General features: G+C 45.7%; 1 protein-coding gene across 9 annotated transcripts in view; it reads left to right on the top strand.

The window, feature by feature from the left end:
* rhot1a (ras homolog family member T1a) overlaps window positions 1-18,377 on the top strand; it is a 34,747-nt gene continuing 16,370 nt past the window's right edge. For all 9 annotated transcript variants that reach the window (XR_014570118.1, XM_083779547.1, XM_083779543.1 and 6 more), the window contains exons 1-15: window positions 1-460; window positions 2,583-2,641; window positions 3,100-3,181; window positions 3,837-3,880; window positions 4,001-4,054; window positions 5,124-5,176; window positions 6,336-6,444; window positions 8,525-8,626; window positions 8,970-9,068; window positions 9,461-9,569; window positions 9,847-9,967; window positions 11,483-11,567; window positions 12,803-12,948; window positions 13,460-13,560; window positions 13,865-13,995. Coding sequence is in view for 8 of the 9 variants with exons in the window: in XM_083779547.1 (XP_083635673.1) it covers window positions 424-460; window positions 2,583-2,641; window positions 3,100-3,181; window positions 3,837-3,880; window positions 4,001-4,054; window positions 5,124-5,176; window positions 6,336-6,444; window positions 8,525-8,626; window positions 8,970-9,068; window positions 9,461-9,569; window positions 9,847-9,967; window positions 11,483-11,567; window positions 12,803-12,948; window positions 13,460-13,560; window positions 13,865-13,995 (1,332 nt within the window). In the remaining variant the exon portion in view is untranslated. The remainder of the gene's footprint in view (window positions 461-2,582; window positions 2,642-3,099; window positions 3,182-3,836; window positions 3,881-4,000; window positions 4,055-5,123; window positions 5,177-6,335; window positions 6,445-8,524; window positions 8,627-8,969; window positions 9,069-9,460; window positions 9,570-9,846; window positions 9,968-11,482; window positions 11,568-12,802; window positions 12,949-13,459; window positions 13,561-13,864; window positions 13,996-18,377) is intronic.

Raw genomic sequence — 18,377 nt, 5'->3', positions numbered from 1 at the left:
GGGTGGGTGCGTAAGTGCGTTCTGCGTAGCGGCGGTGGAGGTCAGGCGGCGTGCGCTTGAAACAACCGAACCAACCCCACTGCGAAATGCGCCGTTGAAGTTCGGAAAAGAAGATACCCACAACAACCAAAACATCACATTCATTACAACAACCAGCCAGGGCTTTTTTTCATTAGAGTGTCACTGGCTCCGGGTAGGAAGAGTTTACACGTTGGGGAAGGAAGGAACAAGTAAAAAAAAACCCACCTCTCGATCCGTCCCGTTTGTCCTTAAACCCACCAGACAGACAGCGGTGGGAGCGCAGCGCGCAGGCCGAGAGGAGGTGCACCGGTGGACGGATGAAAGAATAAGACCCAAGCGGGGTCCGTCCGTGTCGTGTGTGTGTTGGAGGAAGAATAATAGAAACGACGTGTTCACGCCGCCATGAGGAAGGACGTGAGGATACTGCTCGTAGGGGAACGTAAGTTAAAACCGGTGGAGGAATACATAATAGATGATTTGATGATACACTCACAGTGACTTGTGTTAGCGAGGATGCTAGCTCTTGCACAGCAAGAAAAGGATGTCGCTTTGGCTTGCCTTGCCCCCCCCAAAAGAACACATCTACAATCTAATGTTTAGCTCACGTGACGTATTGAGTTGTACTTGAAATGTACTGTAATTCTGCAAACTGTTAATAAATAGTACTTCAATCAATCAATCAATCAATCAAACAAACACTACATTCATAGTGTCACAAGTGACACAACAGTCATACCACATGGGCAGATTTTTGCTTTTCTAGAAATCAATTGTGTAACCACCATACAGTTGTGAAATGTGCAGTCCAATAGGCTACTTACTTGGTTATAACAACACATTGATTTCTCATCTAATTATTATTGATGTATTTAAAAAAAATATATATATATATATATATTGCACTGTGTCGCTCTTTAGCTGGTGCTGATCTGGTCAACATCAGGTGTACTTTAAAAGGTGTTAACGACACAACGCCAGACAATGTCATCAGTTCAGGCTTCAGTTTCAACATAATTTATTATTATTGGCAGTAGGCAGGTTATTACATCTGGCACAATTAAACCATGCTTTGAGCTTCATTGTAACATGTAATGCTAATGTCAAGTGTAAATGGCTTAAAATAGGTAATCAACATTCACTTAGATCAGATCTCAGTAGACCCAACACTGTTATGATTTTGAATCAGAAGTAACCTGACTTACTTTCGTATCAATGATATATATGCAAATGTTTAATGTAAAATAAAAATATCAAATACATCAACCATAGTTTTGATCCACCCGAGGCTAAATCAGAAGTTACGTGTCATGCACCAAATATGATGTACTGTATGTTTACTTTGAGGTGTTACATGCAGTTCAGCAGTGTCACTGTCACATCAAAGACTGTGTTGCTCTCCTCCTCCCCTGGTCTGTTTCCGTACCCTCCCCCTGGTTTGTTGCTCTTTTTCTTTCCAGCATATGTTTGTCTGCACTATTTATATACTGTATCAGTTGTGGTGGTGATACAGCAGCGTGGCCTACATAGCCAGATTCCGCTGCTTGGCATTAGATGCTGGGTGGTGAGTGAGGTGAGGGGGGCTCCGGGTCAGCCAAAATGCTACGTGCCCCCATGCAGTCGTGTGTGTGCTGCAGGGGAGTGTAGTGCCATGTAGTCAAAGATCTAATTCTAAAGGGGTTGAAGAACGATATTCAAAACATGCACATGATTGGATATTAGTCTACGTTGTATACTATTACTGCAGCTACTATGCTATTCTACTGCTAGTTCAGGTTGGAGACCAAAACATTTAGCCTGTTTGTGTTTTATGATTTTAGAGGAAAGGTAATGTTGTTTACTAATGCAGATATATGTACGGTAGTGAGGCATAGCAATACCACTGCAGCATTATGTACATTATGTACACTAGGATGGATTACTTGTGTCAAAGTGAAGTCGTTAAGTTAAGCTGAATGGTTGGTGATCCCACCATGGAGGGCTCACCGCCGGAGGTCTCGGGTACGATTCCAGCCCTCAGTCAGCAATGAGTCGAAGTGTCCCTGAGCTCCTCTGTGGGCAGCGGGTACGACCGTCATTAGACCGACAACCTACCTCAAACCCTAACCTAACCCTTACCGCAAGCACAGTCCGACCGTAGTTTCTACATGTCGGTCCGTCGGTGTGTCTAATCTGCGTGTGCATCCCATGCCATGGGCAGCACTTCACTGCTGGGTGAAGCTGAAAACTGAAGTTCCCCCGTGGGATGTGATGGATTGGGTATATATATATAAAAAAAAAGTGCCAGCCCTGCCACCACCTTGCACCTTCCTTGTTTACAGCCGCCTCAGCCTCAGTCAAAATATTCTCTCCAACGCCTTGATGCTCAGCCACCACCGCAACACAATAATTATGTAACCCTCTCCACTGTGGTCTTTAATATCTGTGCCCTGTGCTGTCACTCCAGCCATTAACCAGAGACGTCAGAGAATGTCCCCTTCTCTCGTCTGAAACATATGCATTACTTCAGGTCATAATCAAATGATGTGTGCACTGATGCCGATTTGTCTTGTGTGTTTACACAGCCAAAGTGGGGAAGACGTCCCTGATCATGTCTCTGGTCAGCGAGGAGTTCCCTGATGAGGTAACTATGGATGGATCAACAGAATGCTTTCATTTCCACACTCACTGTAGTCTACTGTACTACGATTGCACAGTTAAATAGTATGTGCTGATTTCTTTTGAAATGTTGTGCAGAGAGGGAAAACAATGCATTATTTTCACCGAAATGTTGTTATTGGGCCTCAACTTAGTGTGATCTAAAATTGCGTCACACATTTCCCATTCATAGTTTATGCTTGATGCTTTTATTCATGGAAAAAATAATTGTCACTTCATCACATTGTTATGTATGCATGTATTCATGGCACATGGCTGTTAAAATTAATGCAAATTCATCGCACCAAATTTTTAAAAACACTCCCAGTATCTTAACAACCTTTACTATGAGAAGGAGAGGGCCTCCGATGTTTAGGTGTAGGCAGCATTCATTCTTCTTACAATGTCAGCTTCTGATGTCCCTCTGTGTTCGGTGTCCTCCAGGTTCCCCTCCGAGCTGAAGAGATCACCATTCCAGCTGACGTCACCCCAGAGAGGGTCCCTACACACATCGTAGACTACTCGGGTAACTACTCATCTAAACACATGGAGGCTGGCCGAACCTTCACTAAAACAGCCGGGACAACGCTCCACACGTCCCAGACTCTTCTCCCTTCTGGCCCCCAAACTATGGAATGAACTTCCCATTGTAATCAGAACTGCGGACTCACTCCCAATCTTCCTCCGTGGTCTGGAAACCCACCTCTTCAGAATACACCTTAGCCCGCAGCACTTGCTGTAGCCTCGATGACCTTGCAGTGTACAAAGGCTGAATTATGTAATTTAGATAGCATATTATGTAGCAATGGCGATAGCATTCTATAGTGTATACTTATAATTCAATTGTACAGATATACTGAGTGCCGCTACGAGCTTGTACGTCTGCTATTTATTTTTTTATCGTGAAAATGTGGCACAAACTCAAATCTTTGCTTCTGGGCGGGTCCCTGGAACAACATATTTTCAGATGGGGGTCGGCGGCCAATTTCATATAATGTTTGGGGTCCTTGACATGATATATTGAGAACCACTGATATAGAAACATGAGGTGAAATACCTCATGTTTCTATATCAGAAAACTGTCAGGATCAGTATGATTTCTCTAGAATAGATAATTACATTTGAAGTGTAATGCATGTAATTAGGAATTCTCCACTGACGTGCCCTTATTTACCCCACAGAGGCAGAGCAGTCAGAGGATCAGCTCTATCAAGAAATATCCAAGGTTGGTTGGAATTCGTCATAACCTTAACCTCGGTCCCAAAAAGACTCATGCCTGTGTTGTGTGTTTAAAGTGCATTACTGTAGTGTTCGGGCTTAACATAGTATGTTTCTTCTCTTACAGGCAAACGTTATTTGCATAGTGTATTCGGTAAACAACAAGAAGTCCATTGAGAAGGTGAGCTTAGTTTTCCCCTGTGTTATTAATCTGGTCATCCTGCTACATGTTGAAAGTTAATTTGCGGTGTGTCTGACAATACAGTATACATTGTGTCTGACTTACAATATGAAGCAGCATGCTGCATTTGGTGAATCATTGTCGACCTGTCTGGCATACATGTCATCTTAGATTATTGCGTTATGTCATCTTCGATTTTATGCGTTGGCTGCTATTGCACATTTACAAGCTCACAGCGTGTCACTTCGTGCCACAACGCCAGCTTGTGCATCTGCTATTTTTGAACCCCTTCTCCGCTCCATCCATTGGCTCCTGGTCGCTACCTGCACAGAGTACAAAACTTTGATGCTGGCCTTCAAAGCAACCAAAGGTATGGCACCCCCATATCTTGCAAGTCTGATCGGACCCTTCAAACCCACCCGCACGCTCAGATCAGCCAACGTAGGGAAGCTGGAAGTACATTCACTAAAAACACTGGGGCAACGTTTACTTCACAAACTCTTCTCCCTTCTGGCTTCAAAACTATGGAATGCACTTCCCATTGCAATCAGGACTGCAGACTCACTCCCAATCTTCGGCCGTAGTCTGAAAACCCACCTCTTCAGACTCCATAGCCCATAGCCGTTGTCATAGCACTTGCCCTAGCCTTGACGACCTTACAGGCGTATGCAAAGGCTCAACTTATGTAACTTAGATAGCATTTTATGTAGACATACTGTAGCACTCTAGTGTATATGCATTGTTTCATTATATAGATATTCCACTGTTAGTTTCTTAGCTTACGTATGAGTCTTGATGACTTTTTTTTTTGTATTTGATGCATTTCCATGTTTTTGTTCTCGCTTACTGTAAGTCTGCTAAATTCCTGAATTGCAAATTGTAAATACTGAATTAGAGAATGCATTTGTAGAATCTCAGATCTTAATGTGTTACGCAAACAAAACATGTGTGCGTTGCATTTGTAGAATCTCAGATCTTAATGTGTTACGCAAACAAAACATGTGTGCGTTGGTCATGAATATCTGTGCCAGCTTCCAGCGCTTTATGTTGTGGTGTCTTGTTCCCACAGGTGACAAGCCATTGGATTCCACTCATAAATGACAGGACGGACAAGGATAGCAGGTGTGTTTATATCATGTTATTTGTGCGTGTGTGTGTGTGTGTGTGTGTGTGTACACGACACATACATCTGTGTATGTTCCCCGTGGATCAATGACAGCTGTCCTACTGGAACTCTTGAGACTTATCGAGTCCTATTTATGTTTACATGGTATAGAATGCCATCCGTGCTAAGGCAGCTACTGACCTGCTTTTCACACGCCTATGAGTTCTGTCCCAATGGTAAACCTGCCTCAACAGAGAGCATGCCCATTAGTTCATGTGATTCTCGCTCATGGCTTCAGCAACAGGTTTGACAGGGTTTCATGCAAGAGTCAGATATTGACTCAATATCTTGTACACTACAGCGCATAGTGTGACAATAACAATGTCTTACACCTTCAGTCACCCAAAACGGATATTGTACGATCTGACAAACGAGTAGTATCGGTCACATCTTCGTCAGGTCGTCGTCGTGGATGACCTGACGAGGATGTGACCGATTCGTCGCCCTGTGAATAAAATAAGGGCTTAAACAGTCTGAGTTGCTCCAGTGCCTTCCTTCCTCCTGCTACCTGTCCTGCCACTGAGATGCACCACATTAGCCTGCCATAGGCTAAAGGCGCGGTTGGAAGGAACTCCCTATTGCTAGTCATATCCTGCATGTGATTAGGACATGGGGAACAATTTTCTGTACAATTACAAATACAGACATTTAGCAGATGCTAATATCCAGGGCAAATTGCTAAATCGGAGTAAGCAGAATAAACCCATGCCAAGGTTTGCCAAACAAGGTTAGGATTTAGAACAGTGGTTCTCAAAATGTGCTATTAATTATTATTATTATTATTATTTTTTTTAATACAGTTCACAGAAATCATCTCTTCTGGGGGTCCCTCCCTGGCACAAAACCTTTTCAAATATGGGTCCAAATGCATTATCAATTTGGGGGTCCTTGGAACATTTTACTGATTTAAAACTTAGAAGGCATTAATTGTAGAATCGTCCTCGGGTCTTAACACAATCATTCCCGGGATTCCTTCAACATAGGAGCTCTCGGGTTCCGGGGAAGACATGGCCGCTTTTACTCTGGAAAAAGCGGCCATGGATTCCCTATGATGGACTCCCACGTTGGATGGACGGAACCTGTTTTAACGGGTTAATAAACTGGTGTTACTTGCAGGGTGCCATTGATCCTGGTGGGGAACAAGTCGGACCTGGTGGAACACAGCAGCATGGAGACCATCCTCCCCATCATGAATCAGTACCAGGACATTGAGACCTGTGTGGAGGTAAGCTGCCATATTTAAAAACACACACACCTACACGTACGCACTAGGGGTGTGCCAATATATCTATCACGATACTGATATATTGTATCGTCCTCCCTGCAATATCGCAATATATCGAATATGATATTGATTAATTAGTAGTAGTAGGCTACCCATTGTGGACAGGCAAGTTGTGGACAAGTTTCAAAGTTGCAGTCAGTGTTTTACTGTTGGGAGGAGGCAAGTTGTATGTACTTATTGGCCAGTTTGTGACACAAAACATCTTGCAAGATTTAGGAATAAATACATAATTCCAGATTTTTGCCTTATGGTTATTTTTTCATATTCAGTTACAGATATTGTGATATATCGTTGATGAAATATTTTGCAACATATATATATATCTAATATCGTGATATTTTCATTATCGAGTAGCCCAACATCACCACAGATATCGTATCGTGATTCGTGAGGTACCCATAATCGTCCCACCCCTACTAGTACACACGCACTTCCCGGATGGCGAGGGTCGCTAGCATCTTTGCGGAGGCAAGGCTTTGTGACGGAGCATTCGCGAAAGATGAAATGACAGATGAAATACGACTCTGGCTTTGCGATGCCTTGCCCCGTTGGCTCACAATCCGATACGTCGACCGAGCTCAGTGAGAGAGCGCTGGCGTGCAGGATAGATGGGTCCCACCAAGCTGCTGCAAGTACCGACTCCTCTTACACTGCACCGACTGACTGGTTAATGGTTTATGTTACTGAATGCTGTGCTCTAAGGCCGTGACCTACTGACTGACTGACTGACTGACTGAGAGAGAGAGAGAGAGAGTGTGCTCGGAGGCAAGGGTGTAATGGAGGACGCTGTGTCAAATTCAAGTTTCCCCTCCGTGTCATGTGCAATTTCATTGGTGGCGCTGCTCCCCAGTTGTATTAGTTACCAGGCTAAAAGTAGGAGATGATGGGGACTACGTGAGACAGCACATGTGTACACACACATGCACGCAAAAGCATGTGCACAGTATGCACACACACACACACACACACACACACGCACACGCACACGCACACACCGTTCTTCTTAATTTCCTCTTGCCATTTATGTATCATTGATTATTGTGGTGAGTGCCTGGGGATGGACACACAATAGCAGCGTGTGCGTTGGACTTGTGGTCAGTGACGTGTCAATCAGTGTTCCCATGAGATAACACCAAAGGTGATTACATTGGCATGTATGTGATTACAGTGTTGAAATGTCATACAAGTACAGTGTGATACTACTGGCTATGATTTTTATTTATTTTGCCAACATAACTTCATGTAGCGATATAGACGGGAGGGTCCATCCTCCCTTCATCCAGAGCAAGTACTCCACCTTGTGCCCTCACCTTAGTTTGCCTGACAACCAGTTTCTCAGCTGAAAGATCATTCCGCCTACATGGTGAGTGCTTCCTACTGGAAGTGCCCATCCAGCACTTCTAAATAGCCGCTTGTGGTTTCAGCTGGGGGGAAAAAAACACATTGGTGCACAGTTCTGCACACAAAGTTCTGCACACAAAAACTCCTGTTTTCTCCCCCCCTTATCTCACCTTCAAGCAGCTTCAATTAAGCTTCATTTGGTACGGACCCAAGAGCAAATTTGTCCTATTCTGTGCCCCTTCACTGTGTGACATATTGCACACTTGTGTTGACTATGCACACTTCAACAGTTGGTGCTAACTAGGTTAACAATGTAACATACCGGTAGTTTAAAGATAGAACCAGCACACAGAACAATGGTTCAGACTTCTTTATTGAGGAATAGATGAGACATTTCGATGCATAGTGAATCTTTAGAATGAATGAACCTTTGTAAAGCGCTTTGAGCACTTGGAAAAGCGCTATAGAAATGGCATTCATAATTTACATGAGGACATTTTGTCTTAGTTGGTCCTCAATGAAGAAGTCTGAGTCAGTCATAGCTCGGTTTTATCTTTAAACTACTAAGTAAATCACACATACAATCTCTGTGTGGTTGGTTTTCTATACGGAGAGGCCTTTACTCGTAACTTTTGACTTTCATACTTATTAATTACCACGTGTCTCCTTGTCTTCTCAGTGCTCTGCCAAAAACCTGAAGAACATCTCTGAGCTCTTCTACTACGCCCAGAAGGCTGTCCTGCACCCCACTGGACCCCTGTACTGTCCAGAGGAGAAGGAGGTGAGCCCTGCAGATTGTTTACTCTTTTTATTGATCCTGCGCAGGAAACTCGGTTGCCAATGAGATCATGATAAACCACTGTGGCCACGCACGACATCCAGGGTTCCACTTTAGTGTATTGAATACTAAAGAGTTTCCTTTTACAAGAGCACTCACTAAATCAATTTTGCGTTCTGTTTACGGCATTTCTTTTTGTTGAATTTATCGATTTCTATCACTATCCTATCCTGCAATTTCCCTTTTCTCTTTCTGACGTGATTGCTTAATAACTTCTGAGTTGCCTGCTGTTTTGTGTAGCCATCCCCATAGTAGTTTATGGTTCATTATGTTTTCTGTGTTGCAGATGAAGCCTTCTTGTATCAAGGCCTTGACTCGAATCTTTAAAGTGTCAGACCTGGACAATGATGGCATCCTCAACGACAATGAGCTAAATTTCTTCCAGGTAACTTCTTGATTTTTTTCAAAATCCCCCGAGTGTTACGGCACAAGTAGGTTTGCACTGTGCGCTTTGGCTGCGGAAGTGTGGCACAAGTGAAATAACCTGCTGATTTGCTTCACACACAAAAAACAGAGAAGTTTAGGGTGAATTTATCAGGCAGGTTAGACCTGAAAAGAACCTCGAAAAATATTCACGTTTAAGGACTGTGTCCTTATATGACTTCACAGACTTCGAGGAACTGTGTAGTTGCTGTCTGACATTTAGCAAAATTAATTGTCAGTTTGTTATGTGATTGACGTGATAGGTGTGTACTATACTGTATCTGCATGTGTATGTGATAGGTGTGTACATACATACATACATACTACACCATACGTATCTCCGTGTGCATGTAGAGAACGTGTTTCAACACGCCGCTGGCGCCGCAGGCCTTGGAGGACGTGAAGAACGTGGTGAGGAGGAACATGAGCGATGGAGTCAACGACAACGGACTCACACTCAAAGGTCTGCACTGCACGCACGCACAGATGCGCACACACACACACACACACACGCGCACACACAGTTTATTCATGTCCAGTGGTTCCCAAATGTTTTAGTTTGACGTCTCCCTGGGACCCAAACTACCTTAGTGAAAATAGCCAATGTTGCATATGAGGTGTTCTTGTATCAAGGCCTTTTCTCGAATATTTAAAGTGTCAATTGACTATCTTCATGTCACTTTGTCCCTGTGTGAATGACCCTGACCCATGACCCTATATATCTCCTCTGCAAACCGCAGGGTTTCTGTTCCTGCACACGCTCTTCATCCAGAGAGGCCGACACGAGACCACCTGGACGGTGCTGAGGAGGTTCGGCTACGATGACGACCTGGAACTCACACAGGAGTATCTGTTCCCCATGTGAGCCGCGCCAGCGTTTTCTGTTTCTCATTGTTAGGTGGAGCACTTTGTTCAGTAGAGAGAGTCCGGAGACATGGCGAAGCCTCTCGGCACACTTGACAAGATGTTGACAACAGATTAAATTTTTTGAATGTGAGCTAGGGGCATCGGACCCCAAAATGGATTGGATTTAGTAGCTTTAAAGGAATAGATAAATATTGTGTACCGGTATATATAACACTATGCCATGTTCAAATTGCAACAATGATAATACAAAGGAAAGGATTTCGTTCGCCATTACTGAACTATTCCTTTACTGTACACAGACGTGCAATGTGCCAACAAATTATCAGTGAAATTATTGATTGATTGCAGTTAGGCTGCAGTATTTATTAACAGTTTGTAGAATTACAGTACATTTCAAGTACAACTCAATACAAAAAACTGTTAAATGTGGGATGACACCACAAAGCATTACACTTGTTTACAAGAGGGTCCACCATTTTCAATTAATCAGAACATTTAGAGACGTACAAATATACACTTGTTATACTGTAGTAAAAAACAGGAAATCATCATAAAAAGATTATAATGATTGGCTCGGGCAAAACACGGACATTTAATGGGAACATCCTCACATGCCAGTGAGATTACATTGTAATCTCATTTGATTAAAAATGGAAATAAATATACAAATGTATTTCCCCTCAACACGTTAAGGCCTGTGTTTAGAATGAATGGCCTCATGATCAGCGCATGGTCACTAAATAAAACCATTTTTAGTCTTGGTGCTTAATGACTGCAACTGGGGCCCTGACGGATGAAACCACCTGCAGCCACCACTGTAACGCAACGTACTGTATGCATGTGTGATGTGGACGAGGTATTTTACCAGACTATAAATTGCACCTGCAGCAATGGTATCACTCATGCCATTGCTGCAATGCATTTCATAGTCTTGCAAAATACCACGTTCATCTTTTTGAAAATTAAGTCTTATTGTGGTCATGGACTGTGGAGTTAGACCTGATTATAGCAATTACCTTGCTCCAATGCAAGACGTCTTGCTGCTGTTTGCTTAACATCCCAAAGTGATTCACTGTCACACTACACTGTTCTTCGCTTGGCTGCTGGTGACGTGTCGTGACTCGCACTAAGGCACCTAGTCCCACCGACTTCCACTGACGTCATTGGTGGGGAATCCAAGCTATTCCTGAAAAGTTACAATGTGATAATGGCAGCCATCGTTCTCACGATAATAAAAATCAAAATGATTCTTGTTTTATGAAATAAATCTGTCTAACGATGATGTCACTGGGAGACAGGTTTCTGAACTGCCCACAGCCCTCCTATGAGACACAGACAGATTAGATTTCTTTGCTATTTTTTTTGCTATTTTGAACGGTCCAAGTATATGAAGATAGGTTGAAAAGTGGTGAAGTGGTCCTTTAAGTGGTTTTCTTTTCTTTTTTATTCAAAAAAAAAAAGAAAGGAAAGAAAACCTAACCCTGTCTGTACTCTGTCTCTGTCCACCAGGCTCAAAGTCCCCCCAGACTGCACCACGGAGTTTAACCACAACGCTTATCTCTTCCTCCAGAGTGTCTTCGACAAGCATGACAAAGTGAGTGAGTCAGGAATGCTCTTTAATATTCATGATTCGACTTGGGGTTGTCCCGATCACGTGCTCGGAAATCGGGGCCGATCACGTCGTTTTCTAATGGTAAATGGTGCATTTATATAGCGCCTTTATCCAAGGCGCTTTACATAGATTGTGCATTATATATTCACCCATTCACACACCCATTCATACACCGATGCCGGAAGAAACCATGCAAGGTACCAACCTGCACATCGGGAGCAATTGGGGGTTCAGTGTCTTGCTCAAGGACACTTCTGGCCTGGGTTCGAAGTGTCCTTGCGGTTCCCATCCAGCCACTGAGCCACCGCCGCCCCATGATCGGGATCGGGAGCAAAGAAATACATGATAGGAGTCCTAGGACCACTATTATATCGATATCATGATATTAGACAGGATATTGTCTGTGATTTTGGATATCGCAATCGGATCGGGAGCAAAATCTTTTAATCGGGACATCCCTTTTATAGTATAGAAGTCATATCATGGTCTCTATAATACTACTGTTAGTTAGGCTGTAATTCAAGAACCAAAGAAAATAAATCTCATCGTAGTGCGCATGTTTCAGTGTTTTCGTCGACTAAAACTAAGATGAAAAATGTTCGTCGACTACCTTTTTTCACTGACGAAAACAAATGAAAATTAAGCTATGATGACTAAAACTAAGACTAAATATACTGACAATTTCGTCAACAAATAAAAACTAGACTAAAATGTCAGGAAGGGACTAGTGTACAAGAGATCAAGTGTAAGTCATTTTACACTTGGTTGCATGCTGAAAATGGCAGATCTACAAGCTCACTACCATGGCACCGTTGGAGGTGCAACAAAGAAAGCAGGAAGACCATCCTTCTGTATTAAATAATTGTATGTAAAATCTTCCATTACGATGGGCCCGCCAAAACGCATTTTTGTCGACTAAATCAACTGTAGACTAAAATCTCATGACATTGAGTTGACTAAAACTAGACTAACACTAAAACATTCCGGGTGACTAAAATGTCTAAAACTAAAATAGAAATTCCTCTGTGTGTTAAGCACGTGCAGCAGTTGTATCTGGTTTGACCGTATTGTAACCTTCTTCTGATCAGTGTTTGGATCTGATGTATTGTGCCTTTTGTGCAGATCCAAATAAAAAAAGTGTGTGTGTGTGTGACTGTGTGTGACTGTGTGACTGTGTGTGTGTGTGTGTGTGACTGTGTGTGCGCGCGCGCCTTCAGGACAGAGACTGTGCGCTGTCGCCTGAGGAGGTAAAGGACCTGTTCAAGGTGTTTCCACACATGCCTTGGGGTCATGACGTCAACAACACAGTGTGCACCAACGACCAGGGCTGGATCACCTACCAAGGATACCTCTCTCAGTGGACGTAAGAGACACACACACACACACACACACACACACACACACACACACACACACATGAACTACTACACCATGAACTATAGCATGTCGTTTTTTCATGATTTTATAACATTTTTTAATCCTCCAAAATCATGAAAAACGACAGACTACAGGGATTAGGATTTATCCAATATGATTGATTGAATATTTTATTAGACAGAAATGCAACACTGCAGGTATAGTCAAACATTTTGTCTAAAAGGATTACACCAAAAAGTCCTTGCGGCCTTGTTTTCATGGGGGTCCTATATCCAATTCATCAACATAACACCCGAAATGCAATATTTCTGTAAAGAAAGCGCCTCCTGAAAGGTGACTTACCAAATCGTTGTTTACGCTTCCTCTTTATTATTGTGGCTGTGGGTGTCGCTCATATTTTAGAGGTATTTAGTCAGATATTGAGGCTATTGAGGGTATCAGTATCAGTTCATACTATCTGGGACTCATGGCTTGTCCCGCGTCTTGTTCTGTGCCAGGTTAACGACGTACCTGGATGTGCAGCGCAGTCTGGAGTATCTGGGCTATTTGGGATATTCCATCATCTACGAGCAGGAGTCCCAAGCAGCGGCCATCACAGGTGAGCGAGGGCATGCCGGTCCTCCACTATGGATGCTGGTGGGAGTCCTGTCCAGTATAACGGAGTCATGTGTTTTTGGTCCAATGAATATGCATGTGCGTTGTACCAATATTAACAGTGTCATTATTGGGGGCGTGTCATTATAGACAAAAGGAAACGAAAAGAAGTGTGTATGTTGTACTGTATAGCGCTTAAGTCCGGGATGGACAACATCTTACTTTTATTATTCCTTTATATTAATTATTGCTTAAAATGTTTGTGCACTGAGACATTTAAAATGTGTCTGCATCCTTCTCTTCCACAGTAACGCGGAACAAGCGCATCGACCTGCAGAAGAAGCAGACGCAGCGCAGTGTCTTCCGCTGCAACATCCTGGGAGCGCGGGGCAGCGGCAAGAGTGGCTTCCTGCAAGCCTTCCTGGGCAGGAACCTGCAGGTCAGCAGGCAGCACAGATCCCTGCTTTTTTATTATTTTATTTTATATTTTTATTTATTTTAAGTTTAAGATCCTTTGTATGCCCCGCCGTTTGTCGGCTCTGGATTCCATGAACCCATTTTGACCTGGGAACGACTCTACAAATGTCTTCTAAATCCTGACAGTTTTCTGGCAGTCGTTTTCAAACAAACATTTTCAAGGACCCCCAAGATGTATTTGGCCGCCGACCCCCATCTGAAAATATGTTGTGCCAGGGACCCCTCAGGGACCCCCCAGCTTTGGCTCTGAAAGAATATATATTCAAAGATTTGAGCCACATTTTCGCGACTTTTCAAAAATAGCAGACCTACAAGTGCCGCGCTACGAACTTGTAGATCTGCTATTTTTCAATAGCTAAAGCATAACATAATGCTTAAAACACCAAAAGGGGTTCCCGTTCAGAATGGGTTAATGTCGAATTTTGACACCAAATATTTGGCACTATAAAGTCTATAGGTGGAGGTGGTGTGTGGTCTGTTATAATGGTGCTACTAACTGTGCAGACCCAAACAGGTCCACCAAAGAAGACACTAGCCGAATGAGAAAATGTATTAAGCTACACCAATACATCGCCACAGAAGCCAGACATATCAGGGGTTGACTGCGGTTGGCCGACTGCCTGTGGCAAGTAAATAAAACGTTCGGGCAAGTGGAGTTTGCTTACAGGTTGCCAAGTGCATTCCATCTAAATTCAATGTTATCGGCTATTCATGAAGAACAATGCTACCTTTTTACAACTAGCAGTTTCACTCATTCTGTTGTGACTGTCTGTCGCCACTCGGCAGCTATCGATTAGATTTAAGTGTAACTTATCATTTTATAATGGACAATTTACTTTTCGGGGCATGCCCTTCGGGCAAGTAGAACATGACCTGTACTTGTGTGACAGGCAAGTGTCTCTGAGACCTTGGTGTCAAGTAACCCCCGTCATGGTGAGCTCTGTGAGCTCCTAAGATTGTCTATTACCACTGAATGCTTGGCTGTTATGACGTGCCCAGGATAGCGAGTTGGGGACACTAATGTTAATACGTGGAGAGAATCTCTGCTGCACTTCCTCAACCAACGTGCATGATTTGAAACAGATCTTTGGCTGCTGTTTGTTTGTCAAGTCTGCCTATGGATGTAAAGTGAAGGGCTACTGTGTATATATCCCATTCTGGGCGGGAACCCCTTTTTGGTGTTTTAAGCATTATGTTATGCTTTAGCTGTTGGAAAAATAGCAGATCTACAAGCTCATAGCGCGCCACCGAGTGGCGCGCTATGAACTTGTAGGTCTGCTATTTTTGAAAAATCGTGAAAATGTGTCTCAAATCTTTGAATAAATATATTCTTTCAGAGTTTCAGTTTTTAACTCAAATCGCAAGTTATCTATATAACTATGGTTCTATGAATACCGGATGACCGCCAGAGGGGCGGTGTTTTCAACACCTGGATATGCATCACGCGCTCGCGCATTGGTCGAATATTAATACCAACACTGTCACTCGTGACCACCTGTGGGCGTGAGCCATGGATATAGGTGCTCAATCCACAGGGATCATCCTCATGAAATCTTTTCGTCGGAATTCCGAGTGACAATGAACTCTGGCGGTCATCCGGTATTCATAGAACCATAGTTATATAGATAACTTGCGTTCTATTTCATACCTACTGACCGCCAGAGGGGCGGTGTTTTCAACACCTGGATGACTCATACCAACATGGTCACAAGGAACCTGCACTCACGAACCTCAGTTGCAGGTTGAAGAGGCGGACAGCACTGCCGTCGCCACAGGGTGAGGGGTGGTCACATTCACCCTGTAGAAGCGGGCAAACGTGCACGGAGAGGCCCATGTCGCTGCGGCACAGATATCGGCCAGCGGGACACCCCTCAACGCGGCCCAGGAGGTGGAGACACTCCGAGTTGAGTGGCACCTGACAGGGGGAGCCGGCAGCCCCCGGTGCTTGTAGGCCTGTAAAACGGCGTCCACCACCCAGTGGGAAAGCCGTTGTTTAGAGACGGCACACCCCTTTCTGTGTCCTCCATAGCACAGGAAGAGGGCGTCTGACTTCCGAAGGCCTGTCGTCCTGGCTATGTACTGCCTCAGGGCCCGGATGGGGCACAGCCCAGCGGCAGGGAATAGCCCCTCCGCTCCCGGCTGCGAGGTGAAAGCCGTCAACCTGACTGGCTGGTTGACGTGAAAGGCTGAGATCCTCTTGGGGAGGAAAGAGGGGTTGGGCCACAGTGTGACCCCAGATCCGTCCGCAGCCCACCTAACGCACTCGCTAGCTACTGACAGGGCATGGAGCTCCCCCACCCGCTTGGCGGATGTGATGGCGAGGAGGAAGGCAGTCTTGACTGATAACCACTTGAGGTCAGCTCGCTCCAGTGGCTCGAAAGGTGCTGAACACAGGGCTTCCAGCACCATAGGCAAATCCCATGAAGGCACTCGGGTGACGTGTGGGGGGTGCAACCTAACGGCCCCTTTCAGGAAGCTACCCACCCATGGGTGAGACCACAGGGTACGCCCGTCGACTGGCACATGCCGGGCTGAAATGGCAGCCAGGTACACTTTCACTGTATTGGGCTGAAGACCCTTATCCAGCAGCGTCTGCAGGTAGCGGAGCAGCACCGGGACCGAGCACGTGGCTGGGTCCACACATTGTTCCTCACACCAGCCACAGAACAGCTTCCATCTGTTTGCATAAAGCGCTCTAGTGGAGGGCGCCCTAGCGCTGAGCATGGTGTGGATAACTGCCTGATCACAGGCGTTCAGGAGGAGGTCCGGCCCTTCAGGGGCCAGACATGGAGCCGAAGTTGGTCCGGACGGGGGTGCCAGATGCGGCCCCCTACCTGAGAGAGGAGATCCTGCCTCGATGGCAGAGGCCAAGGCGTCCCGTCTAGGAGTTGCTGGACCATGGGGAACCAAACCCTCCCAGGCCAGTATGGTGCCACCAGCAGCACTGTGTGCCCGTCTGTGGCGATCCTGTGCAGCGTGAGCTTGAGTAGTGGGAGTGGAGGGAACGCGTACAACAGACAGTACCGAGGCCAGGGGTGGGCCAGTGCGTCCTGCCCCAACGGGCTGGATGGTTCGAACTGGGAGAACCACTGAGGACAGTGCGTCGACGCGCTCGAGGCGAACAGGTCCACCCCAGCTTTCCCGAACCTCTTCCATATCTCCCGAACCACTGAGGGATTCAGCCTCCACTCCCCCGGAGGAGGGCATCCACGTGAAAGCAGGTCTGCAGCCTGGTTGTTCAGCCCTGGGAGATGCACCGCTCTGAGACTCGCCAAGCGAGGGAACGCCCACCGAAGGAGTCTCTGGGCCTCCTGCAGAGACTGCTCGGATCTGACGCCTCCCTGATGGTTTATATGGTAGACAGTCGATGTATTGTCTGTCCGGACAAGGACATGTTTCCCTTCTAGGGCAGGGAGAAAATGCCTGAGGGCAAGCCACACTGTACGGAGCTCGAGTACATTTATGTGCTGCTGCCTCCGCCGTGGGTCCCAGGTCCCTCTGACAGTTCTGTGTTCCCACACGGCCCCCCAGCCTGAGAGGGACGCATCCGTCACAATAACCTCCCGGCGGGAGGGTATTGAGCCCAAGACGACACCGTGGCAAAGGTCTTGCCGTTTTTTCCAAGGATCCAGCAACCGCCGGCACTGGCTGGATGTACTCACCAGCCTCTTCTGGTGCCTCTTGGGGTCGAGGCCCAAGGCGTTGGTCCACCTCTGTAGGGGGCGCAAAGAGAGGAGTCCCAGGGGCACGATTGTGGATGCCGCTGTCAGCATGCCTAGCAAGCGGAGTAGCAGGCCATAGGTCAACCTTGTACCCCCTTGGACACGGGAGACAAGCTCCAGGATGCTGTCCACCCGCTGCGGGGAGGGGCAAGCTCTCATTGAGACAGAATTGATGGCAATGCCAATGAATACCACGTCCTGACGAGGAGTCAGAGCGCTCTTGGTGAAATTCACCGTGAGTCCCAGCTGTGCCACATGGTCCAGCAGGGCAGCCGTGTCGCAGAGCACCCTCTCTCGACTCGAGGCGGCCAGGAGCCAATCGTCCAGGTATGGAAGGATCCGCATACCTCTGGCTTGCAGTGGGGCAAGTGCCGCTGCCATGCACCTGGTGAAGACCCGGGGGGAGAGAGAGAGACCGAACGGGAGCACCCGGAATTGGTAAGCCTGCCCCATGAAGGCAAAGCGAAGGAACTGTCTGTGGTGTGGTGCCACTGGCACGTGGAAATAAGCATCTTTCAGGTCGATGCTCGTGAACCAGTCGTTCGCTGACACGGACTGGAGAACGTCCACCGTGCGCAGCATCCGAAAAGAAAACACCTTCAGGTGCTGGTTTAACCGCCTG

Source organism: Protomyctophum parallelum (genome assembly GCF_964188405.1).
Source record: "Protomyctophum parallelum genome assembly, chromosome: 13".
In the NCBI taxonomy this organism is placed as follows: Eukaryota; Metazoa; Chordata; class Actinopteri; order Myctophiformes; family Myctophidae; genus Protomyctophum; species Protomyctophum parallelum.
This window is presented reverse-complemented; position numbering and strand designations above follow the sequence as displayed.